This window comes from Clupea harengus, chromosome 13 (genome assembly GCF_900700415.2).
Source record: "Clupea harengus chromosome 13, Ch_v2.0.2, whole genome shotgun sequence".
NCBI classification, from domain to species: domain Eukaryota; kingdom Metazoa; phylum Chordata; class Actinopteri; order Clupeiformes; family Clupeidae; genus Clupea; species Clupea harengus.
Window position 1 is genome coordinate 2,391,428 of NC_045164.1, and position 18,635 is coordinate 2,410,062.

At 42.0% G+C, this 18,635-nt stretch overlaps 2 protein-coding genes across 2 annotated transcripts in view; both read left to right on the forward strand.

The window, feature by feature from the left end:
* Nucleotides 1-2,860: 2,860 nt before the first annotated feature.
* On the forward strand, nt 2,861-5,804 carry haus2 (HAUS augmin like complex subunit 2). The gene is made up of 7 exons (XM_012829847.3): nt 2,861-2,973; nt 3,538-3,635; nt 3,743-3,835; nt 3,930-3,999; nt 4,129-4,261; nt 4,671-4,779; nt 5,183-5,804. Exons 2-7 carry the CDS (start codon nt 3,555-3,557, stop codon nt 5,315-5,317), a joined length of 621 nt encoding a protein of 206 aa, XP_012685301.1. The 5' UTR covers nt 2,861-2,973; nt 3,538-3,554; the 3' UTR covers nt 5,318-5,804.
* A 1,214-nt stretch (nt 5,805-7,018) lies between these two features.
* Nucleotides 7,019-18,635, forward strand: part of kif16bb (kinesin family member 16Bb) — a 42,438-nt gene continuing 30,821 nt past the window's right edge. The window contains exons 1-10 of the mRNA XM_031579275.2: nt 7,019-7,225; nt 7,849-7,918; nt 8,144-8,248; nt 9,224-9,340; nt 11,774-11,871; nt 13,220-13,329; nt 13,691-13,833; nt 16,250-16,418; nt 16,696-16,818; nt 17,696-17,871. Coding sequence (XP_031435135.1) covers nt 7,179-7,225; nt 7,849-7,918; nt 8,144-8,248; nt 9,224-9,340; nt 11,774-11,871; nt 13,220-13,329; nt 13,691-13,833; nt 16,250-16,418; nt 16,696-16,818; nt 17,696-17,871 — 1,158 coding nt within the window. The 5' untranslated portion in view covers nt 7,019-7,178. The remainder of the gene's footprint in view (nt 7,226-7,848; nt 7,919-8,143; nt 8,249-9,223; nt 9,341-11,773; nt 11,872-13,219; nt 13,330-13,690; nt 13,834-16,249; nt 16,419-16,695; nt 16,819-17,695; nt 17,872-18,635) is intronic.

Below are 18,635 nucleotides of genomic sequence, written 5' to 3' on the forward strand. Positions count from 1 at the left end.
TTGGCGCAAATGTTTACAGGAACTCTCATCTTTTTTGTTTTCATAGCGGTACAGGAACTATGAACCCACTAGTGACGTAGCCTAATATCGTAATGTCAGAATTATGATACCAACGCCAACACTAGACTGTTAAACCAGAGATTTTCTAGATAACGGAATACCTCAAGGTTGAATCGACAGTTCAATTTTGCTATAAAGTTGCACTTTAACACCTGATTAAATGTGTTGTGTGTTGTGTTTATTCAGTGACTGTTACCTCAACAAACTTATTATGTGAGTGATAATTTATTTTGCTGCATCCACTGTGTTACCTCTGGTAAATCTTATTGGTTTTAAAAATGGTGCTTGTTGTTGTCTTCCACTCACATCGTATTCAACCGATAAGCGCCAACCATCACTGCAATCACCACCCAGTAGTTTCAGGGCCACACAGAAGTACCTACCCCGGAGTAGGAACTTATTTGAAACTTGCCCTGAAAGAGGTTCTACAGGGGCGGTTCCTGCAGTGGAAAACTGCCTAAAGGTGCCGGCCCCCCTAAAACGGCCCATGAGTTCCTGAAGTGGAAAAGCATCTAATATGAGTATTTGTGTGTGCGTGTCTTTGTGTGTGTGTTCACACATGTTTCTCCAAATCCAGATTTTTTTTTCTCCTTTATTGCTCTCTTTTTCTTCTCACAGAGATCCAACAATTTCACATCTCACCCTTTTATGACATCATGGAAAGAACTGAAAAGAGTGGAACAGTCTTAACACCATTTCTGAGAGACCGCTGGTAACCCTCACATGAAATGTCTCCTAATTTTGGATGGTCTTTGTGGTTTGTATTCTCATAAACCCCGGATATGATGATGTGCCAATCCTAAGTGTGATTTCGCTGTCCCACATCCTCTTGGGAGTTTTACTTATTACACTCTAACATTTCTCAGAATCATAGAACTCTCATTCTCTCATTTACCTCTTGAACTTTAAATGCATCTAGTGGTATGTGTTAGTTGCAAATCAGCCAAGTGGTATTTGCTGATAGTACCTTGTTTTATCAAAGAGACAGGAACAGGAAGAGGATCAGACACAGCCAGCCATTACATTAACTTGGGGCATTATGGCAGATGCACTTAATATAACCCGTCTGCATATGTATTCGAAAAAAATACTGTTCTAAATGCCATGCAATATATCAGATGACAAAGGTGAAGAACATAATACAATCACTCTCCTTAAGACTGTGTGAATAATTTCATAGCAGTTAATGATTAAATAATTTAAGATGATCCTGTACTCACAATTTTATTTGGCCAATATGGTGGGGATGTATCGGTCTCATAATTCATAATGCATGGAAAGACTTAGGGTACAGGACACTCGTACCTGCCTGGTAGGATATTCATATCAAAATCAGTTCTTTATTTCTTGATGGGGTTGATTTGCTGGCTCAGTGGCAGGTGTTACTGGTCCATTGTGCCAGTGTGTGCCTTGGGCTCATGGTTCTGAGCTTGCTGTTTTTGGAGGCCTGAGCCATCTCACTAGAATGGAGAAGTGCATAACCACACTCCTATGCTCGTACCATAACATTCGATGAATCCCGTGAGAAAACAAGCAAACAGCAGAGGAACACATGGAATTGACTTTGTCACGTTACAAATTTTGCAAAACTGTTCCAGTTGTTTCTGTTGGCCGAGATGCTTTTTTCATTATTTTTAAATGTCTGAAAGTGCAGACACTTGAAACTTATGAGAACAGTGGTCCTCAAGCAAGTTGTGTGTGTGTGTGTGTGTGTGTGTGTGTGTGTGTGTGTGTGTGTGTGTGTGTGTGTGTGTGTGTGTGCGTGCGTGCGTGCGTGCGTGCGTGCGTGCGTGCGTGCGTGTGTGTGTGTGTGTGTCTCTGTGTGTGTGTGTGTGTGTGATTGAAACTGGCCAAGCATCCAGACACATTTGAGTACCAACGAAGACTGAAATCTTGTCAAACATGAATAAACAAACCATTGGGAAAATTCTGATAGTTAATTAGATCTTTTTGGCCAGAGAAGTGCAACCCATACACCTCTTGCACAAATGCCTCTGGGTATTTTTGAACCTCAGCATGATTCAAGATAAATGTCACTGTTGTGTGCTTTCAATATACAGGGCAACACAGCCACCTAATGGTCACGGCCAGGACTATAGGTAGAGCCACTTGCTCATAAAAGGTTATATGATTTAAACCATTGTGTCATTTTAAATAGGCTTAACATTAAACAACATGTGAAAAGTGTCCTGAAAAAAACACTGACTGAGATTACTGGTCAGCTAGGGTCCTACTAGAATCACTGGATAAAGACTGTGCAGCTTTGTGGCAGTTTTTGTCAATGCATGTTAATAAATGTGTCTGTCTGGGAAATTAATATGTACAATTATAAAATCAGTTACATTCATTGACATAAAAGTTACAACCAATGGTCATTCATTTCATACCACAACCAGAAGAAGCTTAATAACAGACATGGACATAGAAATTCAGCTACCATACTTGGCTGCTTTCTTAGCCCGCTTGGGTGGCCAAATCAGTCTATTGAAGGAATATCAAAGCTGTCTCATGGTCAAATTTATGGTATCCATATTTTCCACTGATGGCAACTCAGAACAGTGCTGAGAAAGTCAGCAAATCTGATCATCCAGAAACATACATATGTGCATTATTTGGGCGTTTGTTTCTAATAATTAATAGCATTTATTTCAGGGGTTATGGGTTATTTCATGTAGTGGACCATTTCTAGATGCAGTGCAGGCTCTGGAATAGCCCACCCAACATTACGTCAGTGAACGACGCATTCCTGTCCACTAGGTGGCAGACGACATCTGAAACCCTCTCTGTCCCTTGCAAAAAAAATCATAAAACAAGACATCAACAAACACAACGGCGGGATAGATGTAGGTCTCATGAAAACCTCACACTTTTAACTTTTCTATCTATATCCGGAACCGAAAGTGCCATAGTCTGGTATGAAAATCATTTTGACATCATCATTTTGCAAAGTGTTGCAGGGTTTGGTGAATCTTATGAAAACACACATAGCGTGTAACAGCTAATGTTAACTTAAAATTAGTCAATTGTCATCTGTTCCTTATGCTAGCTAGCTTACGTTGATCTAGTTATTTAGCACATTTTATAACAACATAGTTCATGGTTATCTCAGTACAATAGTAGGAAAGTTTTGTCCCACTCAATCTTTGTAATTTGTATTGAACTAGGACGGCGGCTCATTGCATACTCTGTCTGCTTGTCCTGGCTATCTAATGTTAGCTGACATAAAAAAATCACCCCTAGTTAGAATAACGTCAGCTGGTCAGTCAGATAGCCAGCCATTGTGTTTTTAAAATTGCAATTAACCGAACAGCAGTAGTCTGTTTAACAGCTCTGGTCATCAATCCATAATATGCGACTTGAATATACCGGACGGTTTTGCATAATGTCATTATTGCATAGGCAACACACATGATTATTATGTATGTTAAAATACCAAGTCTTTTTTGGTCTCATAGTAAATTGACTGTGCTTTATCAGTTAGCACAACCATCAGGATGAGTGCAGGAGACACTTCCACTTTGTCAGCTGAAGGACAAATCCTTGGAACTTACGTTACCAGCGGGTTCCTGACCCAGGTAAGATGCTTCACAACTGTGAATATTTATTCTTGTCTTATGGTTCGTGTCTGAGTATCTCTGGTTTTAAAACCTGTAGATAATGATACATGACATCATCTTAACAGGAGGAGATTGATGCTGTGCAAAAACAAGACGTTTTTTCGTCCAATTTGTATAATGTTGTGAAACTGAATGAAAGGCAGCGCAAGAATGATGAGGTAAGGGCCTTTTGTTGTTTGCTTTTAAAGAGATGGAGCATGAACATGCAAACGTTTTGTAATTTCTGAATTGCTGTCTTGAACTTACTTCCAGAAAACACTTCAACTTCAGTTACTTAAGATGGATAAGGAGTTTGCCGATGTCTCTCACAGTCACTACTTAAGTGAGAAAATGCTGTTGTTTTTCCCTTTGGAATTGAGAGTTTTCTCAATCTTCACATTAATTATGATTAAAAGTACGTTCTGATTATCCTAAAAAGAAAGTGTAAGTAAACTGTGTCGTGTTTTCACAGACCCCAGGATTGATGCCCTTCAGAAGTTTAATACCCACCTCCAGAGGCTCCTCCAGGAGCACATCAGCTTGAAGAAGAGGCTCATGAAGCCCATGGCTGAACTAAGCCTACCTGTACATGCAGACATGCACAAGTGAGACACTTGGGTTTTTCTTAACTCCTAAAGAGGTCTGTGCTTCTTTGCCTTAAACAAATAATGCAGATATTTAAAGGATAGACCTATTGGCCAATAAAGTGTTGAAATGGATGTAAGAAGAACAGAGATAAGGAGGAGGCAAAAAACTCCACAACATCAAGCCTAATTCATACTTGTACTGGTACACTTTCCAGGGTGTTGTCCTATTTATACTATTTGTCTATATGTAGTCCTCTAAAGATAAAATCTTTTTACTTTATTCTTAAACACACACATTTTTGGAAATTATTCCCTTTTCTATGCATATTTGTAGGGCTGTATATAAGTATAATAATCTGCTGTTATCCAGATTTTTGACTAGTGTTCAATAGAATATTAAGATATTTGCTGGTGTTTTGTTTCACAGAGATGTGGTGGAGCTCGTCAGCATGGTTACAGACTTCATGGAGGACTTAGACTTGAAGATAAAGACAGTTCAGTCTATTCCCAACACTCAGGAAGACATTAACAAGCTGGTGGGTTTCTGTTATGTGTAAATTCAAATACAAAGATAAATGCAGAGCTTTTAACATGAAATGTCCCCGAATACAAAAAAAAACCGAATGTCTTCCTCGAAAATGTCAACCCATGTTTTACCCTCATCTATAAATAGCATTACTGAAAGGTTAGATAAAGAAACAGTACGGTTTAAAGAATACATTGTCATTGTCATTATACAGGTTTAATGTGCACTTAAAAATAATAATATAAAGTGAAAGTTCCACACTTCATATCAAGAGACTCACTCTGACAAAAGACACAGATGAATCATATTGTTGCTGCAGGTGCTGAACACAAAACGTACCACCATTGAAACGGCCAGGTGTGTACTGATGTGATTTTGTCAGTCAGTGCTTGTGTTTTGTGTGTCCACACCAGAACATGGCCATGGCTCAGCTCCTGACCCTGGTGAAAGAGGTGGAGGCCCTCCACCAGCAGGTGCTCCAGTGGAGAGATAAGCACCAAGGACCCAACGCAGAAAAACAGGCCGTAGATGATGGCTGGGCAAGATGACAGCCAGACAGTTCAAGTTCAATGGATTTCTTATGATGCACTTTGTTGTTTTTGTTTATGGCGTAGATCTAATGTCTTAATGTTTATGTCCAGGTTTATTCTGACACTCATTCCTTTTGCCATGGCTGTTCAGCTACACGACTATAAAAATGTTTGTGTTTGTTTTTTTAACTCTGTGTTGCAGCTTTAGCTTTGAACATGTAAAAGAGTCTTTGAAGAGGCCAGAGGTTAGGGTATTACATAAGTACATCACTCCTCAATTCACAGTCAGTCCTTTCTGCTGCCTCTGTCTATTCTAAAACCATCACTTTATTATGCAAATAAAACCATATGTCTAGCAATATCTAATGCCGTTGCTATTTTTTATATTTGAAGATTATTTTGTTTTTGGCCATATTTTCTGGTGAGGAGGACGTTGTGTCAAAGTCAGTTTCGATTAAGAATCCCAAATACCAAGTTGGCCTAGGAAAGTAAAAGATTAAACCAACCTTTGAGACAAATTATTGCTCTGTGAATGTCATCACTCATGCCCCTCTACAGCACCACAGACAATAAGTATTAAGATGAACAGATGAACATATGTAGTTGTCCTTACCTATTGTGGTATATTTACACAATTTTCTTTGATCGAAAATGAATAAAATATGTGACTGTGACTGTATTTGTATTATTTATATATACAAATACATGTTTTAATATAAATATATATATATATATACAGTATATATAGAGAGAATGCCTGTCTCACTTTCACTTGGCTAGTCCGCCTGAACTTAATTGTTAAAGCAGACTCCTTCACCAGGTATCTTTGCCTCTCATGGTGTCTCACACCCGTGACGTCTTGTAGAGAACCTCGGGTAACAGGTCTCTGAACAGATGTATTTACAATTCTGTGTTAAGATTATGGCATTATTGGTTGTAAATACCTGTCCAGCCTAATGTAAAACGATGTATTACAGTTAAACATTTCATACATTCGTTACAGTAAGCACAGAATACATTTCCATTTGTATCCTGACACCTCCAGAAAGTAATCTTTTCTGTCTTTTTGCATTTCGCAGTGACTTATTGGAAAGAAGCCTACTTGTATTATTAATGTAAAAAAACGGTATCAACATTTGTTCAAAATAACACAACCATAGAGATTGAATTGCGACTAATGCCAACCACTGTATGTTTCTTATCAGAACCACTGGATGGCACAATACAATCACAGTAACTTCAAATGACTAGACTAGATATCTCACCCAGTGGCATTGTAATATCTTTCTCTCTGCTTGTTCATTTCGAGTATATACATCGTGTAATCCTGTTTCCCGTTTGGTCAGATCTATCCCTATCTTCCTGAAGACACAAGTGAAAGGAAAGGCATTAAATATTGTAATGTACGTCGTGCAAGTGCTGGTTGCAAGCCCATATGCACGTCAAATACTCCTAGTAGTTAATGAAACCGACGTTGACTTAAACATAAGTCTAGTTAAAGTTAGACCTTAAACTAAAGCAAGGAGTAAAGGGTACTTTTTACGTTAAACAAGTCTTCAGTTGCTCGTGAAAACCGGTCTCAACATATCAAGGGAACGTCTTTTTCCACACGCATGATCAATCTCGTTGGGTTTGTCCTAACCAAGACACCTGATAGGCGAACACATAGATAATCATCTATATGATAGTATACAGAAGTTTACTTAAGGCTGTAGTGGTATCAGCAGGAGTAGGCTGAGCACCACTTTCATGTCCAGCTACTTGGCAAACAGGGGATTGTACAAATATTCCATCTAGTCCTCTGACATTTGCTGCATCTAATGCCCTGATTATTTAAATTATAGATTATTTTGCCCGTTATAAGGCCTAAAAAATATCGATGGCGTCTGTACGGGTGGCTGTCCGAGTTCGACCCCTGAACAAGAGGTTAGTAATCTAGAGTAAATTATTATCCACAACGAAATATTTGTTGTTGACAAACACACTGCTACAGAATGGTCACGTTACCTGCATGATCGCTGTTGGAGGTTTTTCTTGATTCGTTTGCTGGTTTCAACAACGTCATCATGTCGACAGGTGGAAGCTTGGTTAACAGCTTAGTTTTACAATGGGCAGTAGGCATATACCAAGTTACTGTGTCAGTAAGTAATGTACCTGTCAGTCAGACTGGTAGCCCACACAATCTTGTCATAACCTACCCAACAACCTTTCTTTATTGCTATTTATCGTACTTTTAACTTCACTAGCCTAGTTTGTTTTGTTTGAGAACTGGGACTGAAAGTTAATGATTAAATTAAACATTCATCAGACTTCACCCTCTGAAGAAAAAATTGATGTCGGTGTGCTCACAATGATTTAGTTTTTTTTTTAATGTAAAACATATATTTTGTTAATGTTGTTATAGGCCATCTTACATGTGGAAAGTTATTTATTGCTTTCATCTTATTTTTGTTACCCTATATGGATGCTACTTTTTCAATTGACCTATTAATGACCCTGTATCCCCAGGCTGTGACTGTGACTGTATATGATCTATGTGTATTTCACAGAGAAAGAGACCTGTCCTCTAAGGTTATTATTCACATGGAGGGAAATAAGACCTCTATTGTCAATGTTAAGGTGAATCATCTCCTTTTATCAGACACTTCAAACATTAACATCAAGTAGTTTTTAAATCTTACCTTTAGTGATACACTCATCTCTTTGAGATCATTCAATTTGCTATTCACTGCAAGATTAGTTGACGTCTGTATTATTAATCCAGGGCATACTCTACAGTTTGACACTGCAGTTGTGGCTGTTCGCCATGATCACATTGAATATTAATTTAAATCATCCTCCCAGGACATTCTTACAAATTCATCGGAAGAGAAGGCAAAGTCATTCACCTATGATTTTTCCTATGACTCCAGCAACGCTAAGAAACCTAACTTTGCAACTCAGGATAAGGTACAAAAGCGTTTCATACTCAACATGTTTTACTATTTATGCATCAATATTTCTCATACAGTGAAGATAAAGTGTGTGCGTGTGTGTTCATTCAATGTTAGACGAAATTAAGATATCTTGATTGCTATTTCAGTTTGGTTCAGAAATATAATCCAGGCATCTTGTCTCTCGGGTAAATGATCAGGACTCAGTTAATACATGAATAGTAATTTACTGTAGGTTATTCATTTACAAGAGTGTGTTTAATTTAAAGATGACAACAAAATATAAATTTGTCTATGCAGCCCATTTTGTTTTGTATCTCAAAATTATGCTCTCATGATATGCTCCTATATTGATGCCTTATTGGTACCATGTTGTTACTTCCTCGATTCATGGAGGTCTTCTATCACAAAGTTGCCACTCTGACAGCGCCGCTGCCAAACCTGCTCCCAAACTTTTAATTACAAACTATCAGATGATGTGGGTGTCCCATTGTATGGCAGTAATGGCCTTCAGTCTGTGCTCCTGGGCTGAGCAGATTAAACTGTGATGCGCAGGCGGCAGCAGCCCTCAGGAGGTGCCTGTGTGTAGCTTGCAGAGCCTGGCCTACCACCCAGGGGCCTGTCACTAATTAGGCGGCGTGATTTATGCTCTCAGGTCACTTTTGCAGCACAACAGCAACATGGCTGCATGTCAATCACGGCGTGAAGCGACCTCTGAAGAGCTCTGTGTGCTTATGCGCAGTGAACGTCTGGCAGCAGGAGTGGGTTCTGAAGTGTTGCTCGTGTCACTCCTCTACTGCACGTTGGCTGTCTCTTTTCTTTCATCCTCTTACATTCTCTCTCTCTCTCTCTCTCTCTCTCTCTCTCTCTTTCTCTGTCTTGTGCTGTCTCATTACGTCTGGATCTGGAGCTCGTCTTGTTACAGAGCTCTAATGGTGTCCCATTACTGTGCCTCTCTTAAGATCAGCCTTTGTTGCTTCTTTTTTCGCAGGTTTTCACAGACCTGGGTCATGATGTTCTGGAGGCAGCCTTTGAAGGTTACAATGCCTGCGTCTTTGCCTCTGGCCAGACCGGTTCTGGGAAGTCGTACACGATGATGGGCAATGCAGTAGGTGTCATAGTCAGAGGTCTTTAGATGAGCACCACTGTCTCTTCCATTCTCTCATAAGGCCTCTTCAGACAGAGGCTAGTTTTATTTATAAACCCCTACACCTATCATCACATCTCTGTCTTTATATGTGCGCACACACATGTGCATAAACTTGTGCTCTCTCTTTATTTCTGAATTCATCACAATCTCCCACACATACACACACAGTTTCTCCCCTTTGCTTTCTCTCTCTCTCTCTCTCTCTCTCTCACACACACTAACACACACACACACACACACACACACATATACATTATATATTACATTACGTATCTGATTTGGGTTTGATACAGCCCCTCAGCCAATATTAATTCTTACTTTATAACATCCTTTTGTTGGCATCTGTGCCGTTTCAAGGTCATAGGTGGTATCAAACTTAAAAATAAAAAATCTAATGTGGGACACAGTACAGAAATGTCCTATCAACTCCCATAAACTACATCAATCTCAAAATAAATCATTCCCCATGGCTCTTCTGTTTGGGATTTCTCCATCATATTGATTCATCTTCTACCAGAAAAAAAGATGAAAGCAATAAAAAAATTGGTATAGCTCATATATGACATGGAATAGCTCATATATGACATGGAGTAGCTCATATACACCTACACATACACTCACACACTTGATCTCACATCTGTGCTTTCTGTCTGCCACTTCCCCTCTCTCTCTATGTCTCTTTGGGCTGGGGTGTTCTACAGGCTGAGATTGATGAGGTCCTCTCACCTCTACGAGCTGTAGATGGGCTCTATCTTCACTCGCCTTCCTCACGCTCTCTCTCTGTCTCTCTCCCTCTCTTTCTCTCTCTGTCTCTCTCTCTGTCTTTCTCTCTCTCTCTTTCTTTCTCTCTCTCTGTCTCTTTCTCTCTCTCTCCCTCCATGCACATTTCTCTACCACTAATCGGAAAATGTGATGAGAACAGCACCCCACCCACACACACACCTCCTCTTTCCCTTTTCCCTACCCATCAATGCAGAGTGAACAGGAGTCCCGTGAAGCTAATGAGATTTCTGCCTGTGTACCGGGAGACTTGTGCAAGGTCATCACGAGAAGCACATTGTCAACGTGCTTGATAATCGAATCAGCCCTTCTTAATATTCACTCGCTCCCATATGGTAATTAAGAGAAGATGAGTCACACAAATCATAAAAAGACAGAGCACCTGACTGCCTCTCTCTCACTCTCTCTTTCTCTCACTCTTGCCAATACTCCGAGCTGTAGCATTTAGATAGTTGCAATTAGTCAAAAACTGCCCAGTGCAAGCAGCCGTGAAGAATGTGAACTTGATATGAAGTCAGAAAACTGACAGAGATGTATGTGTGTTATTTTGTTGTAGCCTTCCTGTAGATGGTCCTTTAGAAGTGAATGAAGGCATGAAACTGTTGTTGTGTTGTTGTGTTGTTGTGTTGTTGTGTTAAGGGGTAAACAGAAACTCACTGCCTGGCACCTCCTAACCTCATATTAGGGTGTCCATTGTGCTGTGCACATCCTCCATAGGGATTAGTTTAGTTTAGTTTAGTTCAGGGCATTGTGAATGAGAATAATTTAGTCATACTTCAAGTGTTTGGATTGGTATGTAATGGTGATGTACCATGGTAGGCTAACTTACCTGACAGTAAATCAAACTCACTGATCCCAGTAGAGGAAGAGCCTTTGTGACATTATGTTCAGCTTTCCGTGTCTTTATCTATAGCACCACTGATAACTCCTCTAACTACCAGGTGAACCTCAGGCAGTGCTGTGAGGCCATTCACATTTATCAGATGCTCTCAGTACTTTAGTACCTCAGTGCCCATATTGAGGCAGTTATGTGGGATTGAGCTTTTTCATTTTTTTTTTTTTTTTAAAAGCTCAGCCTGCCCACTCTTGTAAAGCCTGCCATGGTCATAGTGACAATGGAATACAGGTCTCTTTAATCCACTTACACGCTCTCTGTTCTCAGAGGGGTACGCGACAAACTGCCCGGGCCCACCCCCACCCCACAAGTCCCTCATCTAAATATCAGCCTCTGCCATCTGCCAGGTGTTGGAGTCAGTGGATCAGAATCAGTCATTTTAAAATCCCATTTGGGCCCATTACGGTTAACACCTTGAGTAGTAAAAGTGGCAATATACTTTGTGTAAGGGCGAAGTGACATGGTGACAATACAAGGCTCTGCGGTACAGCTGAATGGCAACGCAGGGATGATAAGGCGGCACGTTGCCTATTCTGTGCACATGTATTCCCAGTTGAGAGTTACCAGACTATAATTCCAATTAAAATCGACATCGTGTGGTTTGGAAGAGCCATCGCAAGAGAAACCCTGTCTGTGTGTGTTACATGTCATGTGGTGGTCAGGACGATACTGGTCTGATCCCTGTCTGTGTGTGTTACATGTCATCTCCTGGTCAGGACGATACTGGTCTAATCCCGCGCATCTGTGAAGCCCTCTTCAGCCAGATCTCAGGCCTGTCCCAGACTGACCTGACCTCCTTCCACACGGCGGTCAGGTAAGCAGATGAGGTCGGGGAGAGGGAGAGGAAGTGGAGAAGTTCAGGGATATACATCTATGTAGGTGCTGGGTCAGGAAAGAGATAGATGTTAATTTCAGCTGACTAGGATTCCATTTTTTAAACTTGCCTGACAGAAACTATGAATCAACGCCCACCTTTCGTGTTGATGCTGAGGAGAATGGAGTATCATTGCTCAGTTAATTCTACTCAAGGGTAATGTCAAAAAAGACCATAAGCAGCCTGCAGAGATCTCTCTCTCTCTCTCTCTCTCTTTCCCTCCCACTCTTTCTGTCTCTTCTTTCCCCTCTCTTCCTCTTGATTATTCTGTTTTCCTGGCAGCTTGTCCGCTCTCGGGGGCACTCATTTAGCAGCTCGCCCTAATTGGTTACAAACGAGAGGGGAGGTCAGCCATTTGGGTCCGGTGTGGCCAGAGTGCGCTCTCTCTCTTTCTTTCTCTCTGTCTCTCTCTCCCTCTCCCTCTCTCTCTCTCTCTCTCTCACTCCTCACGGCGGACACCTGGCACAGCCTCCGCCAGCGCATCCGTCAGCCAGGCCACCCACCCACCGGCCTGCCCTCCGCAGGCTTGGCTTGGCTTGGCTTGGCTTGGCTGCGTCTGCTCCTGGCTCAGGGTTTACAAATTGTTCAAAAATGTGTTAGCTGCCTTCTGCACCACCTCTGAGTCACTCTCAGGCGACCTCTGCTGATATAGTCAACAAGGCTAGGGTAGGCTTAGCCGTCCTCAGCTACTGCTGCCTCTCTGTGAAAACAGATGACATTATGGAGGCTACGCCCAGGGGAACAGGCCCTCGTCTCAGCCAGCTGACTGGTCACACTCTAATGAACACTCTGTTGGATTGCTCCGGGAAGTTTTCCTTTTTATTTATTTATGTGTCTGTTAGCTGCCGTTTCCACCGCTCTTCAGGACGTGGCCTTTCCAACACTTTGAGAGTGTTTTAAATTCCAGAGCACTGCAAACACAGAAACCAGCCTCCACACATCCACACTCAGTTCCGCTGTTTGAAATGACGGCCTGCTGAGGAGATTTTAACGCTCTATCAGATAATTGAACAATTAGTCCACTGTTATTGTTATAGTATGACCAATTCTCTATCCTCCTTAGTATGTTTGTCGCATTGTCATTTTTCAGACATCTCATCAAGGAAATAATTATATAGGCCATTCAACAGCCAACTTCACTCATCAGATTAAAGACTCGTCTGAATGAGAGCTTTCAAGTAGTGCCTAGGATTGGGCTTTGCTGAGACACTTCAGATAATATTTTGTGTGAGTCATTTCTAGGCCATGTTCCATGGACTACTTTGTATTCTCTCCTCTCCTCTGTCAGCTATCTGGAAATCTACAATGAGCGCGTGCGAGACCTCCTTGTCAGAAAAACGTCTGAGGGCAGCTGCCTGAGAGTGAGGGAGCACCCGAGAGAAGGGCCTTACGTGGAGGGTAAACCCCAAACACACATACATATACACACACACACACACACACACACACACACACACACACATACATATCTCTGTATGACTGGCCATATGGACACACACTAACTCTAATTACAGTCATCTGTTCTGTTCTGTTCTGTTCTGTCCTCTGGTCAGGTTCATAGTATTATGTATGCCCATCAGGCAATACTGTGAGCAAGGCTTATGGTTATCCTTTTCCGTGTGTGGTAAATTATAGAAGAAACTCACAGCTTGACTGCTGCTTTAGTACATTGTGTGTGTGTGTGTGTGTCTGTCTGTGTTTGTGTGTGTGTGTGTGTGTCTGTGTGTGTGCACGCACATGCATGGGGTGTGTGTTTCAGGTCTGTCCAAGCAGCAGGTGCACAGCTACAGTGATGTGGAGAGGCTGATGGAGAAGGGCAATGCCAGTCGCGCCACAGCCAGCACGGCCATGAACCAAGCCAGCAGCCGCTCCCATGCCATCTTCACCATCCACTTCAGACAGGTCAGAGTCTATAATACACGATACACACACACACACGCGCACACACACACACACACACACACACACACACACACACACACACACAGACACACACACACACACACACACACACACACACACACACACACACACACACACACACACACACACACACACACACACACAATGTACTAAAGCAGCAGTCAAGCTGTGAGTTTCTTCTATAAGAAGACACACAAATATGACATACACATTTTAGTTATAAGTTATACATAGGAAAAGATGTTTTATTCCTTGTACTTCCCACAGTGGCCAAACCTCAATGTTATATGCAAGTAGTCATACCCAACAACCTTTCCTATAAGTATAATAACAGGGTGCACTACAACCATCATACCAATACTTAACAATGCTTCACAACAACAAAAACAACAAAAACACCTTTATGAGCATTTCACTAGGGTTGTCAAGTGGGCACCTTCTTTGCCAGTGTTTTGCTTAATTAGGTCCATGACACCTCCAGAAGGCTCAGTGGTCAAGTTAATGGAAAAAATATGTTTTACTTATATATGTCAACACCTGTACACAACTTGCAGCTCTGAGTTGAGAGGACATCATAACTGGCTCCAACAATGAATGTAATGTGGTTAGCTTCCATAGCCCTAAATTCTCTCCAGCTGATCTTCATCTTCTCAACATCATGCCAGTTCATCCATTGCCATTGCATTGCTTGAGAAGCCGTTGCTGCCTATTCCGTTTCCTGTTCTTCCTTGCGAACAAAGCTGGTTACCATGCGTCCTGTCTGGCAATGTAGCCTCACCCCATGCTTTCCAACTGTCACCTAACCCAAACCCCGCTCCTCCACACGGTACCTGCCCAATGATATCCCTATGCTGTAATGTGCCTTGTGCATGTTGAATCGCTTCTCATGGCCTCAACGTCTTCCCTGTTTTCACCGGTGGAGCAGTGTTCTTGACTGCTGGATCCTTAGACTGTGACAAAGGCACCTCCGGGCTTGTCTTAGCACTTTTTAAGTCCTCCATGAAGCTGGTCATTTTCAAATTCCTTTTCCATACAATGTTACAGTACTTAGATAACATGGCACCCCTTTTTTTTTTTACCTCTGCCTGCAGTACACTAATTCCTTCTCTCTGTTCACCATCTGCTCGTTTCCAATGCTTTTTCAGCTGCCTCCTCTTTTGAATTAGCTTTTCTATTTCAGCCTGTCGTCTTGACATGGCTTGCTTTTCACCTTGCTTTTCTTTTTTTTGCTCACCATTCACCTCGATTTGTCTTCGTAGCTTTCAATATACTCCTTCCAAAATCTTTCAGTGCCATATAATTACAGATGACCTGACCCATGCAATTCAATTCATTTTCCGCTGTACCCTTCAATCCTAATAATGTGCTCTCTCACACACACACAATCACACACAGATATTGACTCAAATGTACACACACACGTACTCCTAAACACACAGAGTAGAGGGACACGTATAATGTGCTCTCTCTTGCACACACACTCACTAAGAAATAATGACACACACACACACACACACACACACACACACACAAACAGATACAGATACACTCCCACTTCTAGCTACTTCAGTATGTGCAAGGTGCAAATGCATGTCACAACTGATACCATACCTAGCCTTACCCATGTCTTAAAGAGTGCTTAAAGACCTTTGCTTTACATGTGTAAAAAAGGATCACAGTTCCCGTCACAGCATTTTTCTGTACTTTGCACGTTTGGAACACACAGTCTGGTGTTATGTAACGTTATGACGCGCTGATGTATATGTGGGCTTTTATGTGTGCACACATGAGATTTAGCAGCTTGTTGATGGTTTGCTTTTGCATGCTCTGGAAATGCTTGTCGACCACACTGCGAGTTATTTCTGTTGCCTATTGGTTCTTGGCACTCTATGTAAGGCATGGTAGGTTTGTTGCCATACTTTTCTTGGCCTTGCGATGAACACATGCTTTCAGGATTTTTAATTAGCAGTGGCTGTGGTTATGTATGCTCCATTTTTTTTACACACACGATTATATGTCAGGCATTTTTGTGCCTTTTCTACTGAAAATGTCTCAGAGGACCTTTTCTTTTCCCAAGGACTACCAACCTTTTGTCCTACACTCTGTGCAGCCATGCTCCTGATGAACCCCTAGGTCACTGGGTACTAATGTCTGTGTGTGTGATCTTTTCTATAATTACACTTGGCCTTCCATCACTTACGCAATATAAAAAGAGAAACAACATTCTAAGCCGTTATGCTATTGAGTCGGTTCTTTTTCCCTGCCTAGTTAGCTCATTGGCACAACCCTTTGAGAACAGTTCCCAGAACATGAAAAGGAGTGTTTCTATTAGGCTGGAGTTAGGCCCCCCTGTCCACTACCGCCTAATTGCTCTTGTTGTGTTCTTGGCTCCCAGGCCAGGTTCGATGCGGAGCTGCCCAGCGAGACCACGAGTAAGATCCACCTGGTGGACCTGGCGGGCAGCGAGAGGGCGGATGCCACACGCGCCACAGGGACGCGGCTCAAGGAGGGCGCCAACATCAACAAGTCGCTGGTGGCATTGGGCAAAGTCATCTCAGCGCTGGGTAGGACTCCGTGGCACAGCTAATGCAATGCATCACCCCACAAGCCCTATTGATTCAGTCGGCACTTTAATAACCAAAGTAATTTGCTCTGACGCTGTTGCACATTGCCTTCCCCTTTACCCTTACTTGAGAGAGCACTGCTGTTGCTCTTGTTTGTGGGGAACATTGATCATCTTGAACAGAGGCTTTAGGCTGCACTTTTCACATATAGTTTGTATAACAGAATGTTTTTGTGTTTTTTTTTTTTGTGTGTGTGTCTGCCTTCCACCTCTCGTAGCGGATGTGTCAGTGTCTGGAGGCTTGAAGAAGAAGGGCTCATTCATTCCCTATCGAGACTCCGTGCTGACCTGGCTACTCAAGGACAGCTTGGGGGGCAACTCCAAGACCATCATGATCGCAAGTATGTCAGAGGGCGACGTGCCATGGACCGCTGCTGTCATTTTGAAGGTCCTCGCTTGAAGTTGGAAGCCCTGTTTTATCAGAGAAAATGTTTTTTTTGTACTCCAGGCTTAATGTTATTTGAAGGAATGTTTTTAAATACCCCAGTGTGAAATTGGTATTTTATATATCCAACAAATTAAAAAAGAGACATATGCGTGTCTACTGAGAGTTTGCTGGAAACTGATACATTAATTATCTTTATTAATTATGCACTCAGCCAAAAAGACATGCAGCTGAATAGAAAACATTATAAAGTGTCTCTTCTTTTACAACCATCTGGCCTCCACAAAGAAAAGGCCTCAATTAGTATGTGGATGGGATAACACAGAGCCAAAGAGAATGCTATATGAAAGAGAAGACTAGAGAATGTAAGCTAGTTGCTCCTCTCCAGACACAATCAGTCTGGACCCTTCTTCGTAGAAGTCAATGTTAGGTTGGGGTGAAGTGGCTGGGAACTCAATATTTTCATTCAATATTACGCCTTCAGTGTCTGCAGGATCCTCTTGTGCCATCATGAAAAGAGCAGACTAGAACAAATAACACTTCTGTTTAAGTGTACAGAGCCATACAGAGGTGAGTCTCTGGGAGTGCGCTCAAAGGTGCTGCGGTAGGGGAAAACTAACAGCTGGAAGGAGGACACATTGAGCAGATCTGTGATGAGATGAGAGAAATCTAAACTGTTTGGGGCTGGGTAGGGTACTCATGTGAGCATTCAGTATCTGTCTCTTCAGCACAGGATCGTAAGGGTTATGCGACAGGATTGTCCTGTATATTGGTTTCTCATTGGTGTGAGACTTTGTAAACTCAAATCATCACCATCCATCTTTCTCTCGTAGCCATTTCCCCTGCCCATCTGAACTACGCAGAGACCCTCAATACCCTCCGCTATGCTAACCGAGTCAAGAACATTGTGAACCAGCCCACGGTGAACGAGGACGGTAGCGTGAAGATCATCCGTGACCTCAGGGAGGAGATAACCCACCTGAAGGCTCTCCTGGACCAGGGAACCCAGGTATGAGCCTTTAGCTTAAGTTAGCCTGTGTTTGCTTAAGTTAGCCTGTATTAGCTTAAGTTAGCCTGTGTTAGCCTTTGCGGGGTCAGCCCTATGTTCCCACAGCCCTATGTTCCCACATTTCTAAGGATTTTTTTTTCACTGACAATTTTGAAAATTAAGCCCTATGTTCCCACAGATCTATGTTCCCAGATTTATTTTGAAAAATGAGTCCCAATGTTCCCACAGCCCTATGTTCCCACATTTCTAGAAACCCTGTGGTCTCACATTTCCTGTTAAGCCCCAGCCATTTTCGGGACAAAAACACCTACAAATGCATGCCTAAAGTAAACGATCAATTCCTCCACAATTATACAGTCGATTTGCATGTTCATGTTGCAAAAAAAAAGTACAAAAATCGCCATTTTGAAAAAAATCGCGGACCCGCCCGCGTGTTAGGGTTATTATTTAGGGTTATAGGTTAGGGTTAGGGTTAGATGAACTGTAGGAACATAGGCCCTTATTTTGAATATTAGAAATGGGGGAACATAAGACCTAATTTTAAAAAAGCTCTTAGAAATGTGGGAACATAGGGCTGTGGGAACATAGGGCTGTGGGAACATTGGGCTGTGGGAACATTGGGCTGTGGGAACATAGGGCTGTGGGAACATAGGCACGCTCCCAGCTTATGCTAGCGGTGTGAGCTGTGCGCAACATAAGGACACATTCCGTACACTTTCTTTATATAGGAAACACCTTTGGTCTTTGAGCCATATCTGTATCTC

Bases quoted from the DNA above. Each gene is read 5' to 3' on its own strand.
- haus2 (XM_012829847.3), top strand. From the start codon at position 3,555: ATGAGTGCAGGAGACACTTCCACTTTGTCAGCTGAAGGACAAATCCTT. The intron at 4,000-4,128 runs GTGAGAAAATGC...GTGTTTTCACAG, and splicing joins CTCTCACAGTCACTACTTAA to ACCCCAGGATTGATGCCCTT. The intron at 4,780-5,182 runs GTGGGTTTCTGT...TGTCCACACCAG, and splicing joins AGGAAGACATTAACAAGCTG to AACATGGCCATGGCTCAGCT.